General features: G+C 35.5%; 1 protein-coding gene across 1 annotated transcript in view; it reads right to left on the bottom strand.

Moving 5' to 3' along the window:
- Nucleotides 1-23,065, bottom strand: part of R3HDM1 (R3H domain containing 1) — a 206,095-nt gene that overhangs the window by 57,583 nt on the left and 125,447 nt on the right. The window contains 1 exon segment of the mRNA XM_047722506.1: nt 17,214-17,337. Coding sequence (XP_047578462.1) covers nt 17,214-17,337 — 124 coding nt within the window.

Below are 23,065 nucleotides of genomic sequence, written 5' to 3' on the forward strand. Positions count from 1 at the left end.
AAATGAAACGGAGATCAGCAACATTCCTGGATAAGGAATTCAAAGTAATGTACTTTGTAATAATACAAAGATACTAACTGGACTTGGAGAAAAAAAAAAAGGACAAACTCAATGAGAACTTCAACAAAAAGAAAAAAAAACAAAACAAAACAACAACAACAACAACAAAACAACCCGGTCAGAGATGAAGAATTCAAGAACTGAAATGAAAAATATACTAGAAGGAATCAACAGATCAGAGGATGCAGAAAAACAGATCATTAATCTAGAAGGCAAGGTAATGAAAATCAAAAAGAAAAAATAACAATAAAAAATGAGAATAGGTTAAGGGAGCTCAGCAACATCATCAAGTGTAATAATATTTGCATTTTTGGGATCCCAGAAAGACATGAGAGAGAAAAGGAGGCAGAAAAATTTTTTTGAAGAAATAATAGCTGAAAACTCCCCAAATCTGAGGCAAGAAATATATATTTAAATCCAAAAGGCACAGAGGGCCCGCAACAATATCAACCCAAGGAGGTTCACACCAGGATACTTAGTAATTAAAAGCAGTGATAATGAGAGAATTTTAAAAGCAGCAACAGAAAAGAATATAGTTACTTAGGAGGGAAATCCCAGAAGACCAATAAGCTGATTTTTCAGCAGAAACTGTAAGCCAGAGTGACATGATACACATCAAAGTACTGAAAGGAAAAAAAACACCAACAAGAACACTTTGCATAGGCAAGATTATCACTTAGAATAAAAAGAGAGTTTTCCAGGCAAATAAAAGTTAAAGGAATTCATCACCATTAAACCAGATTTACAAGAGAAGTTAAAGGGGATTCTTTGAGTGGAAAGAAAGCCATAATCCATAGTAACAACATTATGAAAGAATAAAATTTCATAAGTAAATATAAACACCATAAAAGTGGTAGATTAATCACTTATAAAATCATTACAGAGGTTAAAGTGCAAAAACAATACATTAAATTATATCTATAAAAAGCATTCAAGGGATCCACAAAATAAAAGGATGTAAAATATGATATCATATACATAGAATGTAGGTGGGAGGGGATTATAATTTGGTTCCCTTACAACGGGTTCAAAGTTAAATTGACATCAATGTGATACAGACTGCTACATGCATATGATGTAAATATGAACCTAATGGTAACCACAAATCAAAAACCTGCAATAGATAGGGACGCCTGGGTGGCTCAGTTGGTTGGACGACTGCCTTCGGCTCAGGTCATGATCCTGGGAGTCCCGGGATCGAGTCCCGCATCGGGCTCCCAGCTCCATGGGGAGTCTGCTTCTCTCTCTGACCTTCTCCTCGCTCATGCTCTCTCTCACTGTCTCTCTCTCAAATAAATAAAATAAAAAATCTTTAAAAAAAATTATTAAAAAAAAAAAAAAACCTGCAATAGATAAACAAAATAAAGGGAAAGGAATCTAAGCATTTCACTGAAGAAAGCCAGCAAACCACAAGGGAACAGAGCAAAAGAAGAAAGGAAAAGAGAAGAACTACAAAAACAACCATAAAAAAAGTAACAAAATAACTGGAAGTATAAACCCATCAATAACTACTTTGAACGTAAATAGACTAAATCTACCAATCAATGGACATAGGGTGAATGAGTGGATAAAAAAGCAAGACCCTTGGGGCGCCTGGGTGGCTCAGTGGGTTAAGCTTCCACCTTTGGTTCAGGTCATGATCTCAAGGTCCTGGGATCGAGCCCCGCATTGGGCTTTCTGCATAGCGGGGAGCCTGCTTCCCCCCGCTCTCTGACTACTTGTGATCTCTGTCGAATAAATAAAGAAAAATCTTAAAAAAAAAAAAAAAAAAAAAAAAAGGCAAGACCCTGGGATGCCTGGGTGGCTGATCTGGTTAAGCATCTGCCTCGACTCAGGTCATGATCCCAATATCCTGGCATCAAGTCCCACACTGGGCTCCTTGCTCAGCAGGGAGCCCGATTCTCCCTTGACCTGTGGCACTCCCTGCTTGCACTCTCTGACAAACGAGTAAATAAAATCTTTAGGAAAAAAAAAAAAAAAAAAGCAAGACCCATGTATATGAGGTCTACAAGAGACTCACTTCAGATCTAAATAATCATGCAGATTGAAAGTTAAGGGATACAAAAACGGTTACCATGCAAATGAAGTGAAAAAAAAAGCTGGGGTAGCAATACTTACATAGGACAAAATAGTCTTTAAAACAAAGACTGTAACATGAGACAAAGAAGTATACTACATCATGATAAAGGGAACAATCCAACAAGAGGATATAACAATTGTAAATATTTATGCACCCAACATGGGAATATCTAAGTACATAAAGTAACTATTAAGAGACATCAAAGAAGAAACTGACAGTAATACAATAATAGTAGGGGACTATAACACTCCATTTACATCAATGGAGAGATCATCCAGACAGAAAACAAGGAAGCAGTGGCTCTGAATGACACATTGGATCAGTTGGACCTATCAGATATATTCAGAACATTTTTTCAAAAAACAGTGTAACATACATTGAAGTGCACATGAAATAGTCTCTAGAACAGATCACTTTGTTATGCCACAAAACAAGTTTTGGTAAATTGAGAAAAACAGAAAACACATCATGCATCTTTTCTGACTACAATGGTATGAAACTAGAAATCAATTACAAGAAAAAGTCTAAAAAGAACATGAATACATGGAGGCTAAATAACATCCTATTAAACAACAGATGGCTCAACCAAGAAATCAGAGGGAATCAAAAAATACATAGAGACAAATGAAAATGAAAACACAATGGTCCAAAATCTTTGAGATGTAGCAAAAACTGTTCTAACAGGGAAGTTTACGGTGATACAAGCCTACTTCAAGAGGCAAGAAAAATTTCAAATAAAAAACCTAATCTTAGACCTAAAGGAACTAGGAAAAGAAGAATAAACACAGCCCAAAGCCAGCAGAAGGAAGTAAATAAGGATTAGAGATTAATAGAGTTGAATAGAAATGAAATAGAAACTAAAAACACAACAGAACAGATCAGTGAAACCAGGAGCTGATTCTCTGAACAGATACCCAGGTTCATAAAGAACGAAAGAGAGACAGAGAGAGACAGAGAGAGAGAAAGGACTTAAATAAAATCAGAAATGAAGGAGGAGAAATAACTGACAGCTACAGAAATGCAAAGGATTATAAAAGAATATTATAAAAAATTATATGCCACAAATTACACAGTCTGAAAAGAATGGATACATTCCTAGAAACACATAATCTTCTAAAATGAAATTAGGAAGAAATAGAAAATTTGAACTTCTCAATTACTAGCAATGAAATTGAATCAGTAATCAAAAAACTTCCCCAAAACAGAACTCCAGGACCAGATGGCTTCACAGGGGAATTCTATCAAACATTTATTATTTATTTATTTTAAAATATTTTATTTATTTGAGAGAGAGAGAGAAAAAAGGGGTGTGAGAGAGAGGGATCACAAGCAGAGGGTAGGTGTAAAGGGAAAAGACACCCTGCTGGGCAGGGAGCCTGAAGGAGGACTCAATTCCAGAACCCTGGCATCATGACCTGAGCTAAAGGCAGAAGCTTAATCCACTGAGCCACCTGGATGCCATCTACCAAACATTTAAAGAAAAATTAATACCTGTTCTTCTCAAATTACTCAAAAAAAAAAAAAAAAAAAAAAAAGAAGAGGAAGGAAAGTTACTAAGTTCATTGTATGAGGTCAGAACTAGTCTGATACAAAAACTAGATACACTACAAAAAAAAAAAAAAAAAGAAAAGAGAAAAATACTGGCCAGTATCTCTGATGAACACAGATGTAAAAATTTCGACAAATATTAGCAAACCAAATCCAACAATACATTAAAAAAAAAAAATCATTCACCATTGTAGAGTGGAATTTATTACAGGGATGCAAGGATGGTTCAATATTTGTGAATCGATCAATGTGATACCTTGTATTAAGAACAAGGATGGGGTGCCTGGGCAGCTCAGTGGGTTAAAGCCTTTGGCTTAGGTCATGATCCCAGGGTCCTGGGATCGAGGCCCGCACCGGGCTCTCTGCTCAGCAGGGAGCCTGCTTCCTCCTCTCTCTCTCTCTCTGCCTACTTGTGATCTCTGTCTGTTAAATAAATAAATAAAATCTTAAAAAAAAATAAGAGAAAGGATAAAACCACATTATTCATCTCAGTAGATGCAGGAAAAGCATTTGATAAAGGACAACTTCCATTCATGATAAAAACTCTCAACAAAGTAGGTTTAGAGGGAACATACATACATACATAATAAAGCCCACATATGAAAAATCCACAGCTAACATCTCACATATTCAGTGGTGAAAAATGGAGCTTTTCCTTTAAGATCAGGAACAAGACAAGGATGTTCACTCCCACTACTCTTAATCAACAAAGTAATGGAAGCTCTAGCGCCAGCAGTCAGACAAGAAATAAAAGGTACCCAAATTGGAAAGGATGAAGTAAAATTTTTACTTTTGGAGATGACATAATATTATACATAGAATACCCTGAAAATCCCACCAAAAAACTACTAGAACTGATAAATGAGCTTAGTAAGGACACAGGATATAAAAAAACATACAGAAATCTGTTCATTACTATACATTAATAATGAAGTAGTAGAAAGAGAAATTAAGAAAACAATCTCACTTATAATTGCATTAAGAAGAGTAAATAAACTTAATTGAGAAGGTCAAAGACTTATACTTTGAAACTATCAAACGTTGTTAAAGAAGTCAAAGATGACACAAACAAATGGAAAGATATTCCATGCTCATGGATTAGAAGAATCAATACTGTTAAAATGTCCATACTACATAAAACAACCTATATACTTAATGCAGTCCTCATCAAGATACCAAAACCATTTTTTATAAAACTAGAATAAATAATCTGATATATCTAATAAATAATCTGTATATAACCAGAGAAGACCCTGAATAGCCAAAACAATCTTGAAAAAGAACAAAGCTGGAGGTATCACATTCCTAGATTTCAAACTATAGTACAAAGCTCTAGTAATCAAAATAGTATGGTACTGGCACACAGACAGAAACAGAATAGAAAGCCCAGAAATATATTATACTTACATGCTCAATTTATGTATGACAAAGGAGACAAGAACATACAATGGGAAAAAGTCTCTTCAACAAATGATCCTGGGAAAACTGGAAAACTACATGCAAAAGAATGAAACAGGACCATTTTCTTATACCAAATGCAAATAAGCTTAAAATGAATTAGAGTTATAAGTATGAGACCTGAACCATAAAAATCGTAGAAAAAAAATACAGTATTTTTTTCTTTTTTTTAAAGAGTTTACTTAACTCATTTTTAAAAAGTAATTTCTACAGCCAACGTGGGGCCCAAATTTACGACCCTGAGATCAAAAGTCACATGCTCTACTGACTAAGCCAGCCAAGCGCCCCACAGGCAGTAATTTCTTCTTTGACATTGGCCTTAGAAACATTTCTCTAGATAGGTCTCCCTGGGCAAGAGAAACAGCAAAATTAAATGACTGGGACTATACCAAACTGAAAAGCTTCTGCAAAGCAAAGGAAACCATCAACAAAACAAAAAAGTAACCTACTGAATGAGAAAAGATATTTGCAAATGATCTATCTGGTAAGGGGTTAATACCCAAAATATATAAAAAACTTATACAAGTTAACAACAAAACCCTCAAAAAATCCAATTAAAAAATGGCAGGGGACATGACAGTCATTTCTCTAAAGAAGACATCCAGATGGCCAACAGACACATGAAAAGATGCTCAACATCACTCATCATCAGGGAAATGCAAATCAAAACAACAATGAGATATCACCTTACACTTGTCAGAATGGCTAAAATCAAAAGCACAGGAAGTAAGGGTTGGAGAGAATGTAGAGAAAAAGGAACCTTTGTGCACTGTTGGGAGGAATGTTAACTGGTGCAGCCATTGTGGAAAATAGTATGGTATATAGTATATAATAGTATTTTAACCATACTATTAAATTTATTAAATTTAATAAAATTTAACAATTTTATTAAAAATAAAATTACCATATGATCCAGTAATTCCACTACTGGGTATTTACCCAAAGAAAATGAAAACAGTAATTAAAAAGACATATGCACCCTTATGTTTACTGCAGCATTGCTCACAATAGCCCAGATAAGAAGGTAACCCAAGTGTCCATTGATAGACGAGTGGATAAAGAAGATGTGTTATGAAATATGTACACCATGGACTATTACTCAGCCATAAAAACAAATGAAATCTGCTATTTGCTACAACACGGGTACACCCAGAGAGTACAATGTTAGGTGAAATAAGTCAGTGAGGAAAAGATGGATATCATACAATTTCACTAATATGTGGAATCTGGAAAACAAAACAAAGGAACGAACTGAAAGAAAGATCGAAACAAAAACCAGACTCTTAAATAAGAGAATAAACAGGTGGTTATGAGAGGGGAGGTGGTTGGCAGGATGGGTGAAATAGGTGAAGGAGTACAGGATCAGGAGTACAGGTATCTTGATGAACACTGAGTAATGCACAGAACTGTTGAATTATTATATTGCATGCATGAAACTAATGACACTGTATATTAATTATATAAAATTGATCTCTTTAATTGTTTTCTCATGATGTATGCCTTAATAAACAAAAAATGAAATGGTGGGCTTTTTAAGAGTAAGTTAGAAACTTTAACATCTCCCTTCCCCACTTCCATTAAAAACAAGAAACCACCATATCAGCTATTGCAGAGCTAAGCTAGTAAGTGCGCACTCAATATTTACACTCACTGAATAGATAATAGAGAAAACACATTCTTAGCAGAATAGAATCAAATAATATATGCTTCTACATGAAACCAGAAGCTTACTATGCATGCTGACAGAAAGACTGAGAACGGTGTTTTTCACTCTCCATGTTCAGCAAATGGCTCTGTAAGCAAAAGCTGAACTTAAAGTTTTAAGGTAACGCTTAAAATAAGGTTAAACACATTTAATTGCCATTTCATTAAAATGAAACTTGACTGCATGATTACGAATCACCTCAGTGAATTCATGAATTTTGGGTCGCTCATAAGTCCTCTCCTTAGAAACTGCACTGCAGCTGAAATGCAGGTTCATGTCATTAACCCCAAACTGCTTACTTGATAAGGAATAACACAAAACTGTTCTGGTTCACATTTAATATATAAAGCTTGAAACAAAAAGGTTTTATTTCAATATTTCTGAATAAATCTGGACATTTAAAACATGTCTTAAAAAGCCTTACATGATTATACTATAGGTTTTCACAGTAGAACATTTGGAAATATAAAAAAGGAAAAGCTACTATGGAAAAAAAATTTTTGTAAGACAATTACTCACAGATAATCACCATTTACATGTATATATAGTTAGCCTTATTTCCATGCAGATATAAATATCCACTTACATTATTCATAGAAATGGCATACATACTGTTTTAAAACCTTTTGCATGTAATGTTTCCATAGCTATGGATAAGATTAACAGAAATTTATAAAAATGATGGAAAGTCAATAAGAGAAAGACAACTATCATATGATCTCATTCACATGTGGAATTTAAGAAACAAAACAGAAGATCATAAGGGGAAGGGAGGGAAAAATAAAACGAAATCAGAGAGGAAGACAAACCATAAGAGACTCTTAATCATAGGAAATAAACTGAGGGGCGCCTTGATGGCTTAGTTGTTAAGCGTCTGCCTTCAGCTCAGGTCCTGATACTAGGGTTCTGGGACTAAGCCTCGCATCAAGCTCCCTCCTCAGTGGGGAGACTGCTTCTCCTCCCACTCCTCTGCCTGTGTTCCCTGTCTTGCTGTATCTCTCTGTCAAATAAATAAATAAAATCTTTAAGAAAAAAAAAAAAGGAAATAAAGTGAGGGTTGCTGGATGGGAGGGGGGCAGGGGGACTAGGTAACTGGGGGATGTAATGAGCACTGGGTATTATATAAGCTTGATGAACCATTTAACTCTACTTCTGAAACTAATAATATACTATATGTTAATTGAATTTAAATAAAAACAAGAAACAAAAAAAGATGGGAAGGAAAAGGAAATTTTTTAGAACATATTTAGACCTCAAGTTAACAATCCAAGGATGAGAAAATAAGTCATCTGATGTGAACTCTGTTGTATTTTAAGGAAAAGGAATGTGTTAAGAAGCTAACAAGACAAAAGGACTAAATATTTTAGAACCAACTATGTCAGTTTCCTCCAGCCACTCTAGAATTCAGACCAAACACAAATTTAGCCCAAAATTCCTATGCCTTTTCATTTAGAATACTACATAATGTTCATTTTTTTGATAGCACCACAAAGTAACATTAGTAGCTAACATTTACAAGACATTTATTAGGTTTTGGGTACTGTTCTAAGCACTTTATATATGAAGTGAGATGAAGAAACAAAACAAAGAGGTTCACACCTTGCCCAAGGTTACCTCCTAGTAAATTAAAAGTGGGATTTGCACATAGTAGTCTGATTCTAAAATTTACTTTTCTTAGGTACAAATGTTGAAGGTAGAAAAAGTATTAGAGTAATACTGCTGAAATAAATGGAACACTATACACTGGTCTCCTCCATTTTTTCAGTATTTTGGTTAATGAAGGCTTTTACTGTAGTTAAAGATACTTAAGTCCTCACGCTAATTATAGGAAAAAAATATTGCAAATAGTCAATCAACCAGGGAACCCTCTTTCACTTGAATTTAAGATTATTTGTATATATAAATGTGATTATCCAAATAAGAATCAGAGTGAAAGTTGTTGAAGAGTTAGTGCAGATGATAGTTAGATAAACTTGGGAGCTAAAAAAAGACTATATATCAAAGAGTTTAAACAATCAGCCCATAATGCCCTCCCCTTGGAAGGTACTCTCCTTTAGTTGTTTTGCCCATTACTCTCAAGACGCGTAGTTTGCGACTTCTGTATTTCAAGGTTACGCTTCCTTGCCTTATTATAATGAGATATCACATGATATGAAACAGTTGGGAAGAGGAAAAGGGAGGCTCAAATGGTGACATGTTTCTGGTTCGTGTCCCTTGATCTGTGTACTTTCACGCCAGTCTTCAATGTTTCTTATTGGCGCTTGGCTTTGCTATTTTGTTTCAAAGGCTGACTTTGCTCAAAATGTATATTCTGTTGCTATATCCCATATGAGTCCACACAAGATTTAACAGAACTTTCATAACCTGGTTCTCTTCTCTGCAAAGTTGACTTGTTTTGCTAAGAAATCAGACTTTACCTAGTGGGGCAAAGCTAGATTTAACCCGGATGCCTGTGTACAAAAGGCAACGTTCTGTATCACAGGTTAAGCCTTAAGTTCTTGTGAAGCAATGATTCTTTTCTATACAGAGTAGCTTTACATTCACGTTTATATTTGAGGCAAGAAAACTCACCAGGTATGAACCACACTGGGCAGGAAGCTGCCAGGGTCTAAGACTCTTTCTAGGCCTGTCATGGCTGAAAAAAGGTATCATTTAACATTTGATACTCTGTCTGACTAGCTCCCCAGCAGGGAAATTCTACTGGTAATTTGGAGAGGTACCTGAACGTTTTTTTTTAGGTGTCACAATGAGATGTTTGACCATTCATTTCAATAATGAAAACAAAAAAACCTACAACCTAGTAACTAGTTGAAAAGTATATAATTTTTTTTTTTTTTAAAGATTTTATTTGTCAGAGAGAGAGAGCACACAAGCTGGGGGAGTGGCAGGCAGAGGGAGAAGTGGGCTCCCCACTAAGCAGGGAGCCAGCCATGGAGCTAGATCCCAGGAACCTGGGATCATAACCTGGGCCTAAGGCAGATGCTTAACTGACTGAGCCACCCAGGCACCCCGAAAGTATATAATTTTAGAGTATATTCTCTAAAGAGCAGGATATTAAAAGTTGCAAAAGGACTGGGGTGTCTGGCTGGCTCAGTCAGAAGAATGTGTGACTTTTGATTTCAGGGTCGTGAGTCCAAGCCCCATGTTGGGTGTAGAGATTACTTAAAAAAAAAAAAAAAAAAGATTTGAAAAAAAGATTAATTGACTTTTTTGGGCGATATAAGACCAAGGGAACTATGTTGGTTAAAGTTACTATAACCGCAGGGAAAACTAGAAATATTCAGTTACAAAGCACTAAAAACAGAAAAATTCACCACATCATTCTACTAATCAAAGATAAGAACCTTACCACTGTCCATGCAAGACAAAGTCATTAATTTATTAGCAACATAATATAATCACAAGTATGCCTCACTTTATGCACCTTGGTAAATAAAATTTACATTTAAAGAAGTATTCAGGGGCGCCTGGGTGGCTCAGTGGGTTAAGCCGCTGCCTTCGGCTCAGGTCATGATCCCAGGTCCTGGGTTCGAGCCCCACATCGGGCTTTCTGCTCAGCGGGAAGCCTGCTTCCTCCTCTCTCTTTCTGCCTGCCTCTCTGCCTACTTGTGATTTCTCTCTGTCAAATAAATAAATAAAAAAAAATCTTTAAAAAAAAAAAAAAAAGAAGTATTCAAGTTGCTCACAAATTCCTCTGAACCTGTGTTTAAGCAAAGGAATCTCAGGCTGCAGAGCATCAACTGTTACAGTGTAGTATTTAGTAGAGAAGTGGCACTGTGGTCCAAGTTCATTATGTAAATTCAGTCTAAAGGATAGTTCTGATAGTTTAGAAGGTATAGTTTGAAGATCAACAAGTATGAGGAAAAAAAAAAAACAGTGATCTAGAAGAGAGGGAGAAAGCTGAAGACTGGAAAAAGGAAGTAGATTCCTAGAGAATGAAAAGTACCATTAGGTTGCTGGAGGGGAGGTGGGCAGGGGGATGGGTTAAATAGGTGATGGGTAGAGACACCTGGCTGGCTGTCTCAGTCAGAAGAGCATGTGACTCTTGGTTCCAGGGTTGTGAGATCCAGCCCCATGCTGGGTATAGAGATGACTCAGATAAATAAACTTTAAAAAAAAATAGGTGATGGGTATTAAGGAGGATACTTGTAGTGGTGAGGACCAGGTGTTGTATGTAACTGATAAGAGTGACTAAATTCTACTCCTGAAGGTAATATCACACTCTATGTTAACTAGCTGGAATGTAAATAAAAACTTGGGAGAAGAAGAAAAAAAATTCTAAGAGAAGAGTATTTCCAGTAATCTAACACATATCACCAACTTGGCTATACCTAAATTATTCTTTCTTTAATAATAAGTGTTTCAGTATATCAGAAATTAAAACAACAACAACACAAATCCTTCCTGTGATCTGTCTAGGTTTTAACCTAGCAGTCAGAGGAAAATAGGATCTATATCATCATAGAAATTTGTGGTCAATACTGTGGGAAAACATGTATTTTTGTAAAGTAAGCAATGCCAATATAGTGATACGAAACAACAGAATAAAATATCCAGACCTCAACATAGGTGTTATTTAACACTGTCATTCTCCTTTGTTAAAGGACTGCACTGCTGCAATATCACCCCATTTCTTCTAGCACTTTCAGAGGAGAGCACAATCAATTCTGCAAGCAAAGAGAACTAGTACAATATAAATTGATGGCTTAGGCACTTCCCTGGAGGGCTCCAAAGAATATTCCTATTTTTTAACTCTCTTTCACTTCAACAGAGAAGAGAGCAAGAAGAAAACACAGTGCTCAGCAGAAAAGTATTGCACAGGCTTTAACAGGCTAGTTTTACTTTGTGCAGGTGACCTGAACAGCATTTTTGTTAAAGGAAAGCATTCTTAGTAATACGAATTAGATATAATGAGAAAGATAATAAAAAGAACCGAAGAACTGCTTTGTCAGAACAGCCCTAAATCTAAAGTGATTTAATTTAAGTTTTTCAAGACAAAATTTGTACAGGAGAAGCAGTATGAGGGTAGATCTGTGTTGTTGTTTTTTGATAAGCAATTTTTGCCAATTCTAAGTTTATCTGTATCTAGGTATCTAGAATATAATTTAGATGAACTATTTCCAAATAATCATCAAAACCTCCAGTTTGTGATCTGGGTCTTACACACCTGCAGCACATTTTTAGTGAGCAGGCAAGTTCAACTAAGGATAGCCTCTTAGGTGAATTTAGAAGAAGACACAGGCCCAGACCAACACACCTTCACTATTCTTCACTATTTCTTCACTATTCTTTCTATCACCATCTGCTCCACTATTTCTGTGCCTGAAAAAATCATGAACACAAACACACAAAAACGAATCTAATAAAAACAGCCACATAGAGGTTTGAACTCACGGCTATTTAAATGATGACCCTATGGAAAAGTCTGTACAGCTCAAGGAAATCTGTGGGTACTTACCAGATCTTTTGGCTCCAGGTTTCAGTGGCAGCAGGTTAATGGAAGGGAAAAGGGAAATAGGTGGATTTGTAGGTATTACACAATGTCTGAATCTGTGCTGGTCACACAATACTCAGGAAACTCATAGAATCACAATGAAAAAAACACGATAACCAGGGCCATCAAAAGTAGCATCATTACAAAATTCCTATCACTTGAGTCAAAAGATGCCAGCAAAGAAACTAACTTTATACCAAAGTCCTTATTTAAGAGAGCTAAGTCCCCGTTAATATCATCCCTTAGGTGCTTATTCAATGTGTCCATTTCTTCCTCATTCGCCCTTTACACCAACTCAGCTTTAAATCTGTGTTCTGCAATGCTGCCAATATTCTCCACACGTTACAGACTGTTTATCCTAAAATATTCCTTTTATGTGTGGTTCATCTGGAACCTACTATATAGTCTGCTGATAACAAAGCTTAACTGGAACCACATAGTTCTGAGTTACTTGAAAAGCTAACACGGATGATATAATGCTTGATATTCTCTGAATTTATCAACTGGCTGCAAAAACTAAAATGACATTCATTTTACAGAGTCATTTTGCTTCCCACATGCATATAATATCACAGTTTGGGGAAAAAAAATTGAATTATATCCCCAGTCAGAGCCTAAGTAGTTTCAGATGGTTTTAGAGGTCATAGGTCCATTAGATAGCATGCATTAATGCACACTAATATTCTTTAAAAGTTATGTAGCAATATAGAAAGAGATGTACTTGACTTTTGCTAATGAGTTTGGCATGCTTAAGACATTAGACTTTTAAGAAAAGCTATAAACCAAACTGAAACTGCCATTCAAATCTGCTTTAAAAGAAATTAAAGCAATAGCTTTCACAAAATTTTAAAAGGTAAATTATATTAAGACAAGGTCGTCATCTAAATTCAAATCCCTATTTCTGAGTATGATGCATGATTAAAAGGCATTATAATGGAAAATATAAGCAAATATTAATACTTTAATACAGCATTAAAAAAAAAAAAGAAAAAGAAAGAAAAAAAGCAGTGGAAACCTGAGTAAAAAGAAGCCAGGAAGCAGCTGAAAAAGAGACCGGTTCACTGTGAGAAATGTAAACCTCTCAGACAGTGCTACGGCCCCGAATCCAACAGCTCAGGAACAAGGCCAATTATTGCAAAATATTAAACATATATGGTAAAGCTGCAAACCTTTCAAAAAAGAGTCATAAGAATGAAAGCGGCTACACAGAAAACAGCCAGGGCCTCATAAACCCAAAATCTTTGCTATAAGTGATATGCAGGACAGTTTCTTATATCAATCTCCTTACATGTAGTATACTTTATAGTATTCAAGCTGTAAATTTTATGATAAAGGGTTAAGATAATAATTACTTACTAATGTATGGCAAATAACCATATCTATTGAAACAGTTGCTTGTGTGACTCCAGTTACTGACAGTAAGTCACTAAACTACTGCAAACCAGTCTTCCAGTATTCCACCTTTCTGAACTAAAAGAACTCACATAAGATAGAAACACAGAATCATGGAATTTTAGAGTACACAGAGGTTTCAAACAGACAATACAGTAAACCTCCCTTTGCAAGTAAGTAAACAAGCCCAGAAGCTTTAAGTGATAGATCTAGTATCAGTTAAAAATGAATAAGGGCCGTCAGGATTTTATTCCTATTTATTTCACACTATACAATCCATTGTCTGAAAAGCCTCATGTAGCCAGAATTTTTTCTGCTTCTGTTGAGTGGGGTTGACTTAACCTTGTTTTGAATGACCATGACAGCTTCACATACATAATACAAGATACATATATTCATTCCTCAGCAATAGTGTTAGTGCTGTTTTCAATTCAATTCCCGTAATAGATGAGAGGTTTACCGTCAAGAGGATCATTAACTACTGTGGACCTCTGGCACACATGTGGGATAGAAAACCAAAGCATTTTATCCTTGAGTTATCTCCCCAACCTTCCTGCCCCCAAAAGGGAAAATAACAGATAATTTTTTATTTCTCTTGCCATATCCTCTGGTTTAAGACTACTTAATTTAATAGGTAAAGAACAAAAAACAAAACAAAACTCTCAAAACAACCATTTAATTCCACTAGATTTGTTAAGTTAGGGGACAATTTCTTTAAATTCATATACAAACATTTAAAAATTATTTATTTGTGCCCCAGTGAAGAACTGTTCCAAATCTATTGTTTTCATTATTTGGTTCAACAATTAGTTTTACCCTTTAACGTGATAAAAGAAAATATGCTTCTTCACTAAATGTTTGGTAAGAAACAAAAACGTAAGAGACATTAACAAATTATTTCCAATTTTACTCAGACCAGGATGGTGGAATGTAGGGAAATATAAGGAAAAGAATAAAAAAAAATGAAATCCAGAGAGTATGATGTATGCATATCAAAATGTAAATTATGGAGACAGAAATTGCTATAAATTTGTTTAAAAAAAATCAGAAAAAGTTGCCTTGTCCATTTCTCACTGAATTTTACTTTTCCATTAGGATATGCACAAACATAAATGCACACTTTCTGTATGCTTTAACATAAAAAATAACCATTAGCTAACTACAAACAAGTGTTTAGATTCTAACTTTTTAGTAGTTCAAATCCTACTAATTCCATTACACGGTCTGTTAAAATTACCAACACAATACTTGCCACTGTCATTACTGAACTCTTCTTTAAAGAGGAAATTTGCTATTGTACTTATTAACATTTCTTTTGCTTTCAGATGAGGATGCTTGAGGATTTATTTCTCTTTTTTTTCTTCACACTTAATGATACTCAACTATTTTAGTCTGTAAACTGAAGAGGACAATACATAAAATAACTGAAGGACAAATTCTATATAACATGTTACACTATGAAGGACTTTAAGAGTCAAACACAATGTCAAAAACTATTCAGACATACTCTTTCTTCTGTGCCTGTATTATATGGATGCAATCTAACTTACTTTTGTTTCCTTCCTTCTCACCATAATTAGCATTAGAAAAAAATACACAATTAAAATATCACTGATGATAAAAACACCTACTATCTGTAACATAGGTATTTTGGCCCTCAATTGGGAGGAGTGGGATATTCAGTTGTTTTCCATTAAGTGGGAATATTTTTGCTGAGATGCATTTGTAAAAGCACACTGGTTCAACCTGTGATTGAAAGTTTAATTCTGTAGGGAGTTTGACAATGCAGAGGAATAAAAATCTAGTGATGGAAAAGAACAAAACTAATAAACTCACACAAATACAGAGCAAAGGATCTCTGCTTGCCTCATTAATAGGCTATACTAATAAACTAAGTTAATCAGCCACACAGAAGATATTTGAACAGGGAGAATGAAGGTAAATTTCTTTTTTGTTATCATGACATTAACTATAGTCTGTATTATAATTTTGAAAGAAGAAAATCAAAACAAAAACAATATGAAAAGTCAGTCACTGTGGCCCAGGAAAACTCAGAAAATAATTTCTATTAGAATAAAATAACAATGTGTTTAAAGCTAATGAATGAGCAGTGTCACAATGAATGCTCCCATATAAAGAACTTCTGATGACTTTCAAAATTTGAGCATGTACTAATTTGTATTTGAAGCAGGCTGTATTATCAAACTTCAGGAAAACTTGAACTAAAGGGAGTCATAATTAAGACAGAAGACCAATTAATTCTAAGTTGGCTAAAATGAACAATGTTTGTACTCAATATCCTTTGGAAGAACATTTCTCACACATACAGTACAGGGCTAGTAACACAAAAAAGGGAAGACCTTCTATTAAGTATAAGATAACTCCTAGGAACAATGGATTAAGAACCTGAAAGGTCCCCTATAGGGGTGATAAGTAAGAATCCTCTCTGGTTAAGGAAGTTGGTGAGTCACAATGATCACTGAAAACTGCATGAGTGGGGAGAAATGAAAATACTTCTCACCAGATTGCCCTGTGCAGACGTCTTTCTCCTAAAACTGCTGCTCCCCTTAAGACTTGCACATAGTATCAAGAGCAAGAAACCGCCTAAGTGGAGGGTTATGTGGCCTTAGTGAGTCACGCTGATACAGTGTGAGAGTCTCTAACAGTGACAACCCAGCTAAAAAGGCCTCAAAGATACCAATAAACATTCCACTTCAACTGCTAGAGTTATGAAAGACTGAAAAGTATCTTATTACACATCTAGGGCAGAAGTACAAATTGAGGTGGGAAGCACAGAAAGAAATGAATTCAGTCAAGACAGGTTTTTACACTGAGGTCACAATAGTTTTCACTGAAAGCTTAAAGAAAATTTAAGAGGAGCATAAGGGAAAGGATCTTTTGAGTTTTTATATATATGATATGCCTAGTATTAGACTGCATTTGGTTTAAAAATACCTTTCACTATACAACCAGCAAACCGAAAAATTAAACACAAAAAAGTTTGACCATTATTCCTTTAAAAAGCATACTGAGACCAAGACATCAGAATATCTCCACCAGGCTAGATTCTCAGAGTTGGGTCATTTGGGTCCTTGCTTCTAGTTAGCTGCTCATGAGACATCTTAGCTTGCATTGTCTCTCTTTTGTTGTTAACAGAGGTGGATTATCGGGCCCCAAAGGAGGCTTTACCACGATGGCAGTGAGTAACAGGAAGCCACTCATCACTTTGCTTGACCTAATTCAGTCTTCTCCTTATGGCTCTAAACACTTTACCATATAAACCTGGCAGTTACTTCTGGCAGGTGCTAAGATTTGCTCACTCTTTCATCTCAGTGGTTTGTATATTCATATGGGCCATACCTGAGACCCCTGACAGGCAGAGTGGGGCAGTATCTTAATAGTAAGACTGAAATAAAGCAAAATGAAAAAAGCAATAACCACAGCTAAGAGAGTATAGCCTCAGAAATATTACTCACCTGTCTGCTGTGCAGGCTGTGGCAGTGGTTGGTTTAGATGTGAATTGTAATGGACAGAAGGGATTGGGCGATACTGAGGTTGACTGGAGTGATAGTGGCCTGGAGCACAGAAACAGGCTGGCATCTAGGATAAGTATTGAGAGAAAAAAAAAATTAATTTCATTTGCAGTAGAAATGTCTTCTCTGAGGAACAAAAGAGTGTAATGAATAATACTTCTTTTTAATATCATTCAAAATCAGATTTTCTTAGCTTTAAATTTAACTGAAAAATTTTTTTTAAAATTTCAAGCATGCAGTATACATAACAAAAGACACCTACCAATATGCCTAGCAATTAGATTTAATAGGTTTAAAGTTTTTGGGCATTTTTCTTTCAGATTTTTCTCCTTCTTTTATAAAACCAAACACTATTAAAATAGCTAAGGCCTCACTCCAACATTCTTTTGCCCTATGTTCAACAGAAAAACCATTATCCTATAGTTGGTATATATGATTCCTATAAATGTTTTTAAACCGCTACTATATATATATATGTTATCTGTAAAGAAAATTGTTGAGGATTTAAAAAATTTACATTTATGGTGCTCTACTATATACAACTCCATGCTACTTATTTTGCAATTAATATTCTTTTTCGAGATTTATCTTGGTTGAAAAATGTACAATGCTAGCTCATTCAATCTGAATGCTGAACTGCAATCACTGTACAAATTAGCCAGTCTATCTATAATCTATTGCGCTGGTCCCATTCTTTTTCTCATATCTCTGATGTAAATTAAAATGCCAATACAAATCTTATTTGTTAATTACATCTTAACAAAGCTGGGGAAGAAACCAGTAAGACTAGCTTGATTCTATTCCCTCCTGGAGCTATTTATATTAATTGTGCATTTCTCTTAAGGTAATCTGACCTAGTTTGGAATAAAGAATAAACAATTAATTCAGTGATGTAGAAATTTGTGGTAAATTAACTTTATTAGCTTCATAAGCTCTTTCAGGTTCTGCTCTTCTAATCAGGTTACTTCTAAAAGAAGAGACATCTGTAAACATCTTAAAGACTGCCTATTTCGTCTGGAAACCAGTTGAATAGAGAATTTCTAAATCACTTATAAGCCAAGAATCTCCTAAATTTACTGTAACATTGTTCTGTTTTTGAACCATTAGATGCAATACATACGTGATCCCTAATTGTTCCTCGAGGTATCAGCAAACAATAGGTATGTCCTAATTTCAGATCGTAATCTATTATTATGCTTTTCATATGTGTATATATACACGAGTATATACTATTCTCCCCCTTACTTAAAAAACGACATCACTGGAGACCCAGGGTGGCTCAGTGGGTTAAGCCTCTGCCTTCCGCCCAGGTCATAATCTCGGGGTCCTGGGATTGAGCCCCGCGTTGGACTCTTGGCTCATCAGGGAGCCTGCTTCCCCCCTCTCTCTGCCTACTTGTGATCTCTCTCTCTCTCTGTCAAATAAATAAATAAAACCTTTAAATTAAAAAAAATCATTGTTTAAAGTGCTCCACATCACTCGGCATCAGGGAAATACAAATCAAAACCACAATGAGATATCACCTCACGCCAATCAGAATGGCTAAAATTAACAAGTCAGGAAATGACAGATGCTGGCGAGGATGCGGAGAAAGGGGAACCCTCCTACACTGTTGGTGGGAATGCAAGCTGGTGCAACCACTCTGGAAAACAGCATGGAGGTTCCTCAAAATGTTGAAAATAGAACTACCCTATGACCCAGCAATTGCACTGCTGGGTATTTACCCTAAAGATACAAACGTAGCAATCCGAAAGGGCACGTGCACCCGAATGTTTATAGCAGCAATGTCTACAATAGCCAAACTATGGAAAGAACCTAGATGTCCATCAACAGATGAATGGATAAAGAAGATGTGGTATATATACACAATGGAATACTATGCAGCCATCAAAAAAAAAAAGAAATCTTGCCATTTGCGATGACGTGGATGGAACTAGAGGGTATCATGCTTAGCGAAATAAGTCAATCGTAGAAAGACAACTATCATATGATCTCCCTGATATGAGGGAGAGGAGATGCAACATGGGGGGGCTAAGGGGGTAGGAGAAGAGTAAATGAAATAAGATGGGATTGGGAGGGAGACAAACCATAAGTGACTCTTAATCTCACAAAACAAACTAAGGGTTGATGCGGGGAGGGGGTTTGGGGGTGGGATGGGGTTATGGACATTGGGGAGGGTATGTGCTATGGTGAGTGCTGTGAAGTGTGTAAACCTGGCGATTCACAGACCTGTACCTCTGGGGATAAAAATATATGTTTATAAAAAAAAATCATTGTTTAAGGCAAAAATTGTACCATGATATATTTTATTTATAAAGTATACACACACAATGTATATGACAACAGCACAAACAACTGAAGGTAAATAAAATTATACTGTTAATGTGACTACTGTATTTTACTTGTAGTTTCATTTGAACTTGAAATAGATAGCAATAACCTAAAGATACATATCATATCCCTAAAGAAACCATATAAACATAAGATTTAAAGGACTGTGGTAGTAAAAACGCCAAAGAACAACTAAATTAAGACACTGAAGGAGTTCAAGTAATACAAAAGGCAGGAAAGGAGGCATATAGGAATAAAATAGAGATAGAACAAATAGAAAACAAATGGAAATGTGGCATACCTATTTCTAACCATGTCAATAGACATATTAAAGATAAGAGGACTACACATTCCAATGAGACAAGATAGAACAGCAGAGATGAACTACATAACTATATGCAAAAGACAGACTTTAAATATTAAGGTCACAGGGGTGCCTGGGTGGCTCAGTCAGTTAAGTGTCTGCCTTCGGTTTAGGTCATGATCCCAGGGTGCTGGGATCGACTCTTACATAAAGCTCACTGCTCAGCCAGGAGTCTGCTTCTCCCTATCCCTCTGTTCCTCCCTCTGGCTTGTGCTCTCTTGCTCTCTCTCTTTCTGTCTCTCAAAATGAATAAATAAAATCTTAAAAAAAATGAATACGAAGGTAACAAATTAGAAGGTGGAAAAGGCATACCCTTGAAACGCTCATCAAAAGAGTGCTGAAGTCACTATAAAAGTCAGATAAAATGTTTTAAGACAAGAAACAATACTAGAGGAGAAAAACATTTCATAATGAGACAAGTCAATATATCAGGAAGAAATGATAAATATAAATTGCTCAATATAGGTTTCAGTGTTATTTAAAAAACTGGCAGAATTTAAGAGAGAAATAGACAAATCCACTATCACTTATTGATAGAACTGGATAAAAGATCTGAAAGACATCAACCAACCACACTGGCTCAACTGATACTTACTTAGAGAATACTAAATGCAAGAAACAGTAAAATATGAAAGAAATCAAAGACGACCTAAGTAAATGGAAAGGCATCCCATGTTCATTAGACTGGAAGATTTAATATTAAGATGCAGTGATATTGAAAGCAATCCACAGATTCAATGTAATCCCTATCAAAATTTCAGTGGCCTCGTTTGTAGAAATGGAAACACCAATCATCAGATTTATATGCAATCACAAGCCATATAGGCAAATAGTCAAAGCAGTGTTGAAAAGAATACTTGGAAGACTCACACTTCTTGATTTTTAAAACTTACCACAAAGATACAGTAATAAAATAGTGTAGTATGGGCACAAAGGTGGAAATGGAGAATAGCATAAATGTTAAGAGTCCAGAAATAAACTCTTACTTTTAAGGCCAACTGATATTTGATAAGGGTACCAAAACCGTTCAATGGGAAAAGAGCAGTGGCTTCAACAAGTGATGCCAGAGCAGATAGCTATACACATGCAAAAGAATGATGTTAGACCCTTATACCCCATTATCATATGCAAAAATTAACTCAAAATGGATAAAAGACCTAATTATTGGAGCTAAAGACCATAAAACTCTTAAAAGAGAACATAAGGGTAAAATCTTCATGACCTTGGATTTGGCAATAGATTCTTAGATATGACTTGAAAAGCAATGAGTAGTAAAATGAAAAGATGGATAAAATGGATTTCATCAAGGTTAAATTTTTATACATTAAGGACATTATCAAAAGGTCAAAAGACAACTGATAGAATAGATGAACGTATTTGCAAATCACATACCTGATGAGGGTCTAGTATACGAACAGATGATCAACATCACACATCATTAGGGAAATACAAGTCAAAACAACACAAACCATAGGAGACTCTTAATCTCAGGAAAGAAACTGAGGGTTGCTGGGAGAGGTGAGGGATAAGGGTAGCTGAGTTATGGACACTGGGGAGGGTATGGGCTATGGAGAGTGCTGTGAATTGTGTAACACCGATGATTCACAGACCTGTACGCCTGAAGCAAATAATACATGTTAATAAAAAAATAAAAAATAAATAAAATTATTTAAAAAACACAACGAAGTACCCATTTCACATCACCAGGATGGCTAGGATAATAGTAACAATTTTTTAAAATGTAAATAGTGTTACTATCAAAATATGGAAAAACTGGCACCTTTACACATTGTAGATGGGAATATAAAGTGACACCGTGGAAAACAGGCTGGCGATTTCTCAAAAAGTTAAATAGAATTACCATATAATTCAGCAATTTTATTCCTAGGTATAAACTCAAATAAATGAGTGGACACTTGAATAAAAGCATGTACCTACATGTTCATGTACCTACATGTTCATAACAGCACTATTTACAATGGGCAAAAGGTGGAAACATCTCAAATCTATCAACTGTTGAAAAGATGAACAAATGGTGGTATATTCATATAATGGCATATTATTCAGACAAAAGAAGAAATGAGGTACTGATAAATGCTACAACGTGGATTAACCATCAAACATGTTAAGCTAAAGAAGCCAGACACAAAGGTAACATTGCATGAGTCCATTAATATGAAGTACCCAAAACAGGCAAATCTTTAGAGACAGAATGGAGGAGACTGGTGGTTGCCAGGAGCTGGGGGATGGGATGAATAGGTAGTAACTGCTTAATCAGTACAGTTCTCTTCTGGGGTAATAAAAATAAAATGTTTTGGAACTAGAGAGAGGTGATGGTTGCAAAACACTGTGTATGTACTAAATGTCACTGAAATGCTCACTTTGAAATTGTTAATTTTACATTATGTGACCTTTATCTCAAAAAAAAAAAAACTAAAAGAAATCACAAAACGCTAAAATGATCGAATATAAATTCTTTTCAAGTGCACATGAATCTTCCCCCAAAAGAGTACATACTGGGACATATAAAATAAGACTTGAGTTTCCGAAACAAAGAAATCTTTTTTTTTTTTTTAAGATTCTATTTATTTATTTATTTATTTATTTATTTGACCAGGGGTGGGGGTGGGAGTAGGCACAGCGAGAGAAGGGAACAGAAGCAGGGGGAGTGGTGGTTGGTATTATGGAGGGCACGTATTGCATGGAGCACTGGGTGTGGTGCATAAACAATGAATTTTGGAACACTGAAAATAATCAAAATAAAATAAAATGGAAAAAAAAATTTTTAAAAATTTTAAAATGTAGAAAATAAAAAAGAAGCAGGGGGAGTGGGAGAGGGAGATGCAGGCTCCCCGCTGAGCAGGGATCCTGATGCGGGGGTCGATCCCAGGATCCTGGGACCATGACCCAAGCCGAAGGCAGACACTTAATGACTGAGTCACCCAGGCACCCCCAAAACAATGAAATCTTAGAGTAGATTCTCTGACCACATGAAACTAAAACAGAATCAATAATAATAAGGTATTTATAAAGCCTGAAATATTTGGAAATTAAATAATACTTCTAAATAAATAATCTGTCAAAAAAGTCACACACATAC

The sequence above is a fragment of the Lutra lutra genome, chromosome 3, assembly GCF_902655055.1.
Source record: "Lutra lutra chromosome 3, mLutLut1.2, whole genome shotgun sequence".
Classification (NCBI taxonomy): domain Eukaryota; kingdom Metazoa; phylum Chordata; class Mammalia; order Carnivora; family Mustelidae; genus Lutra; species Lutra lutra.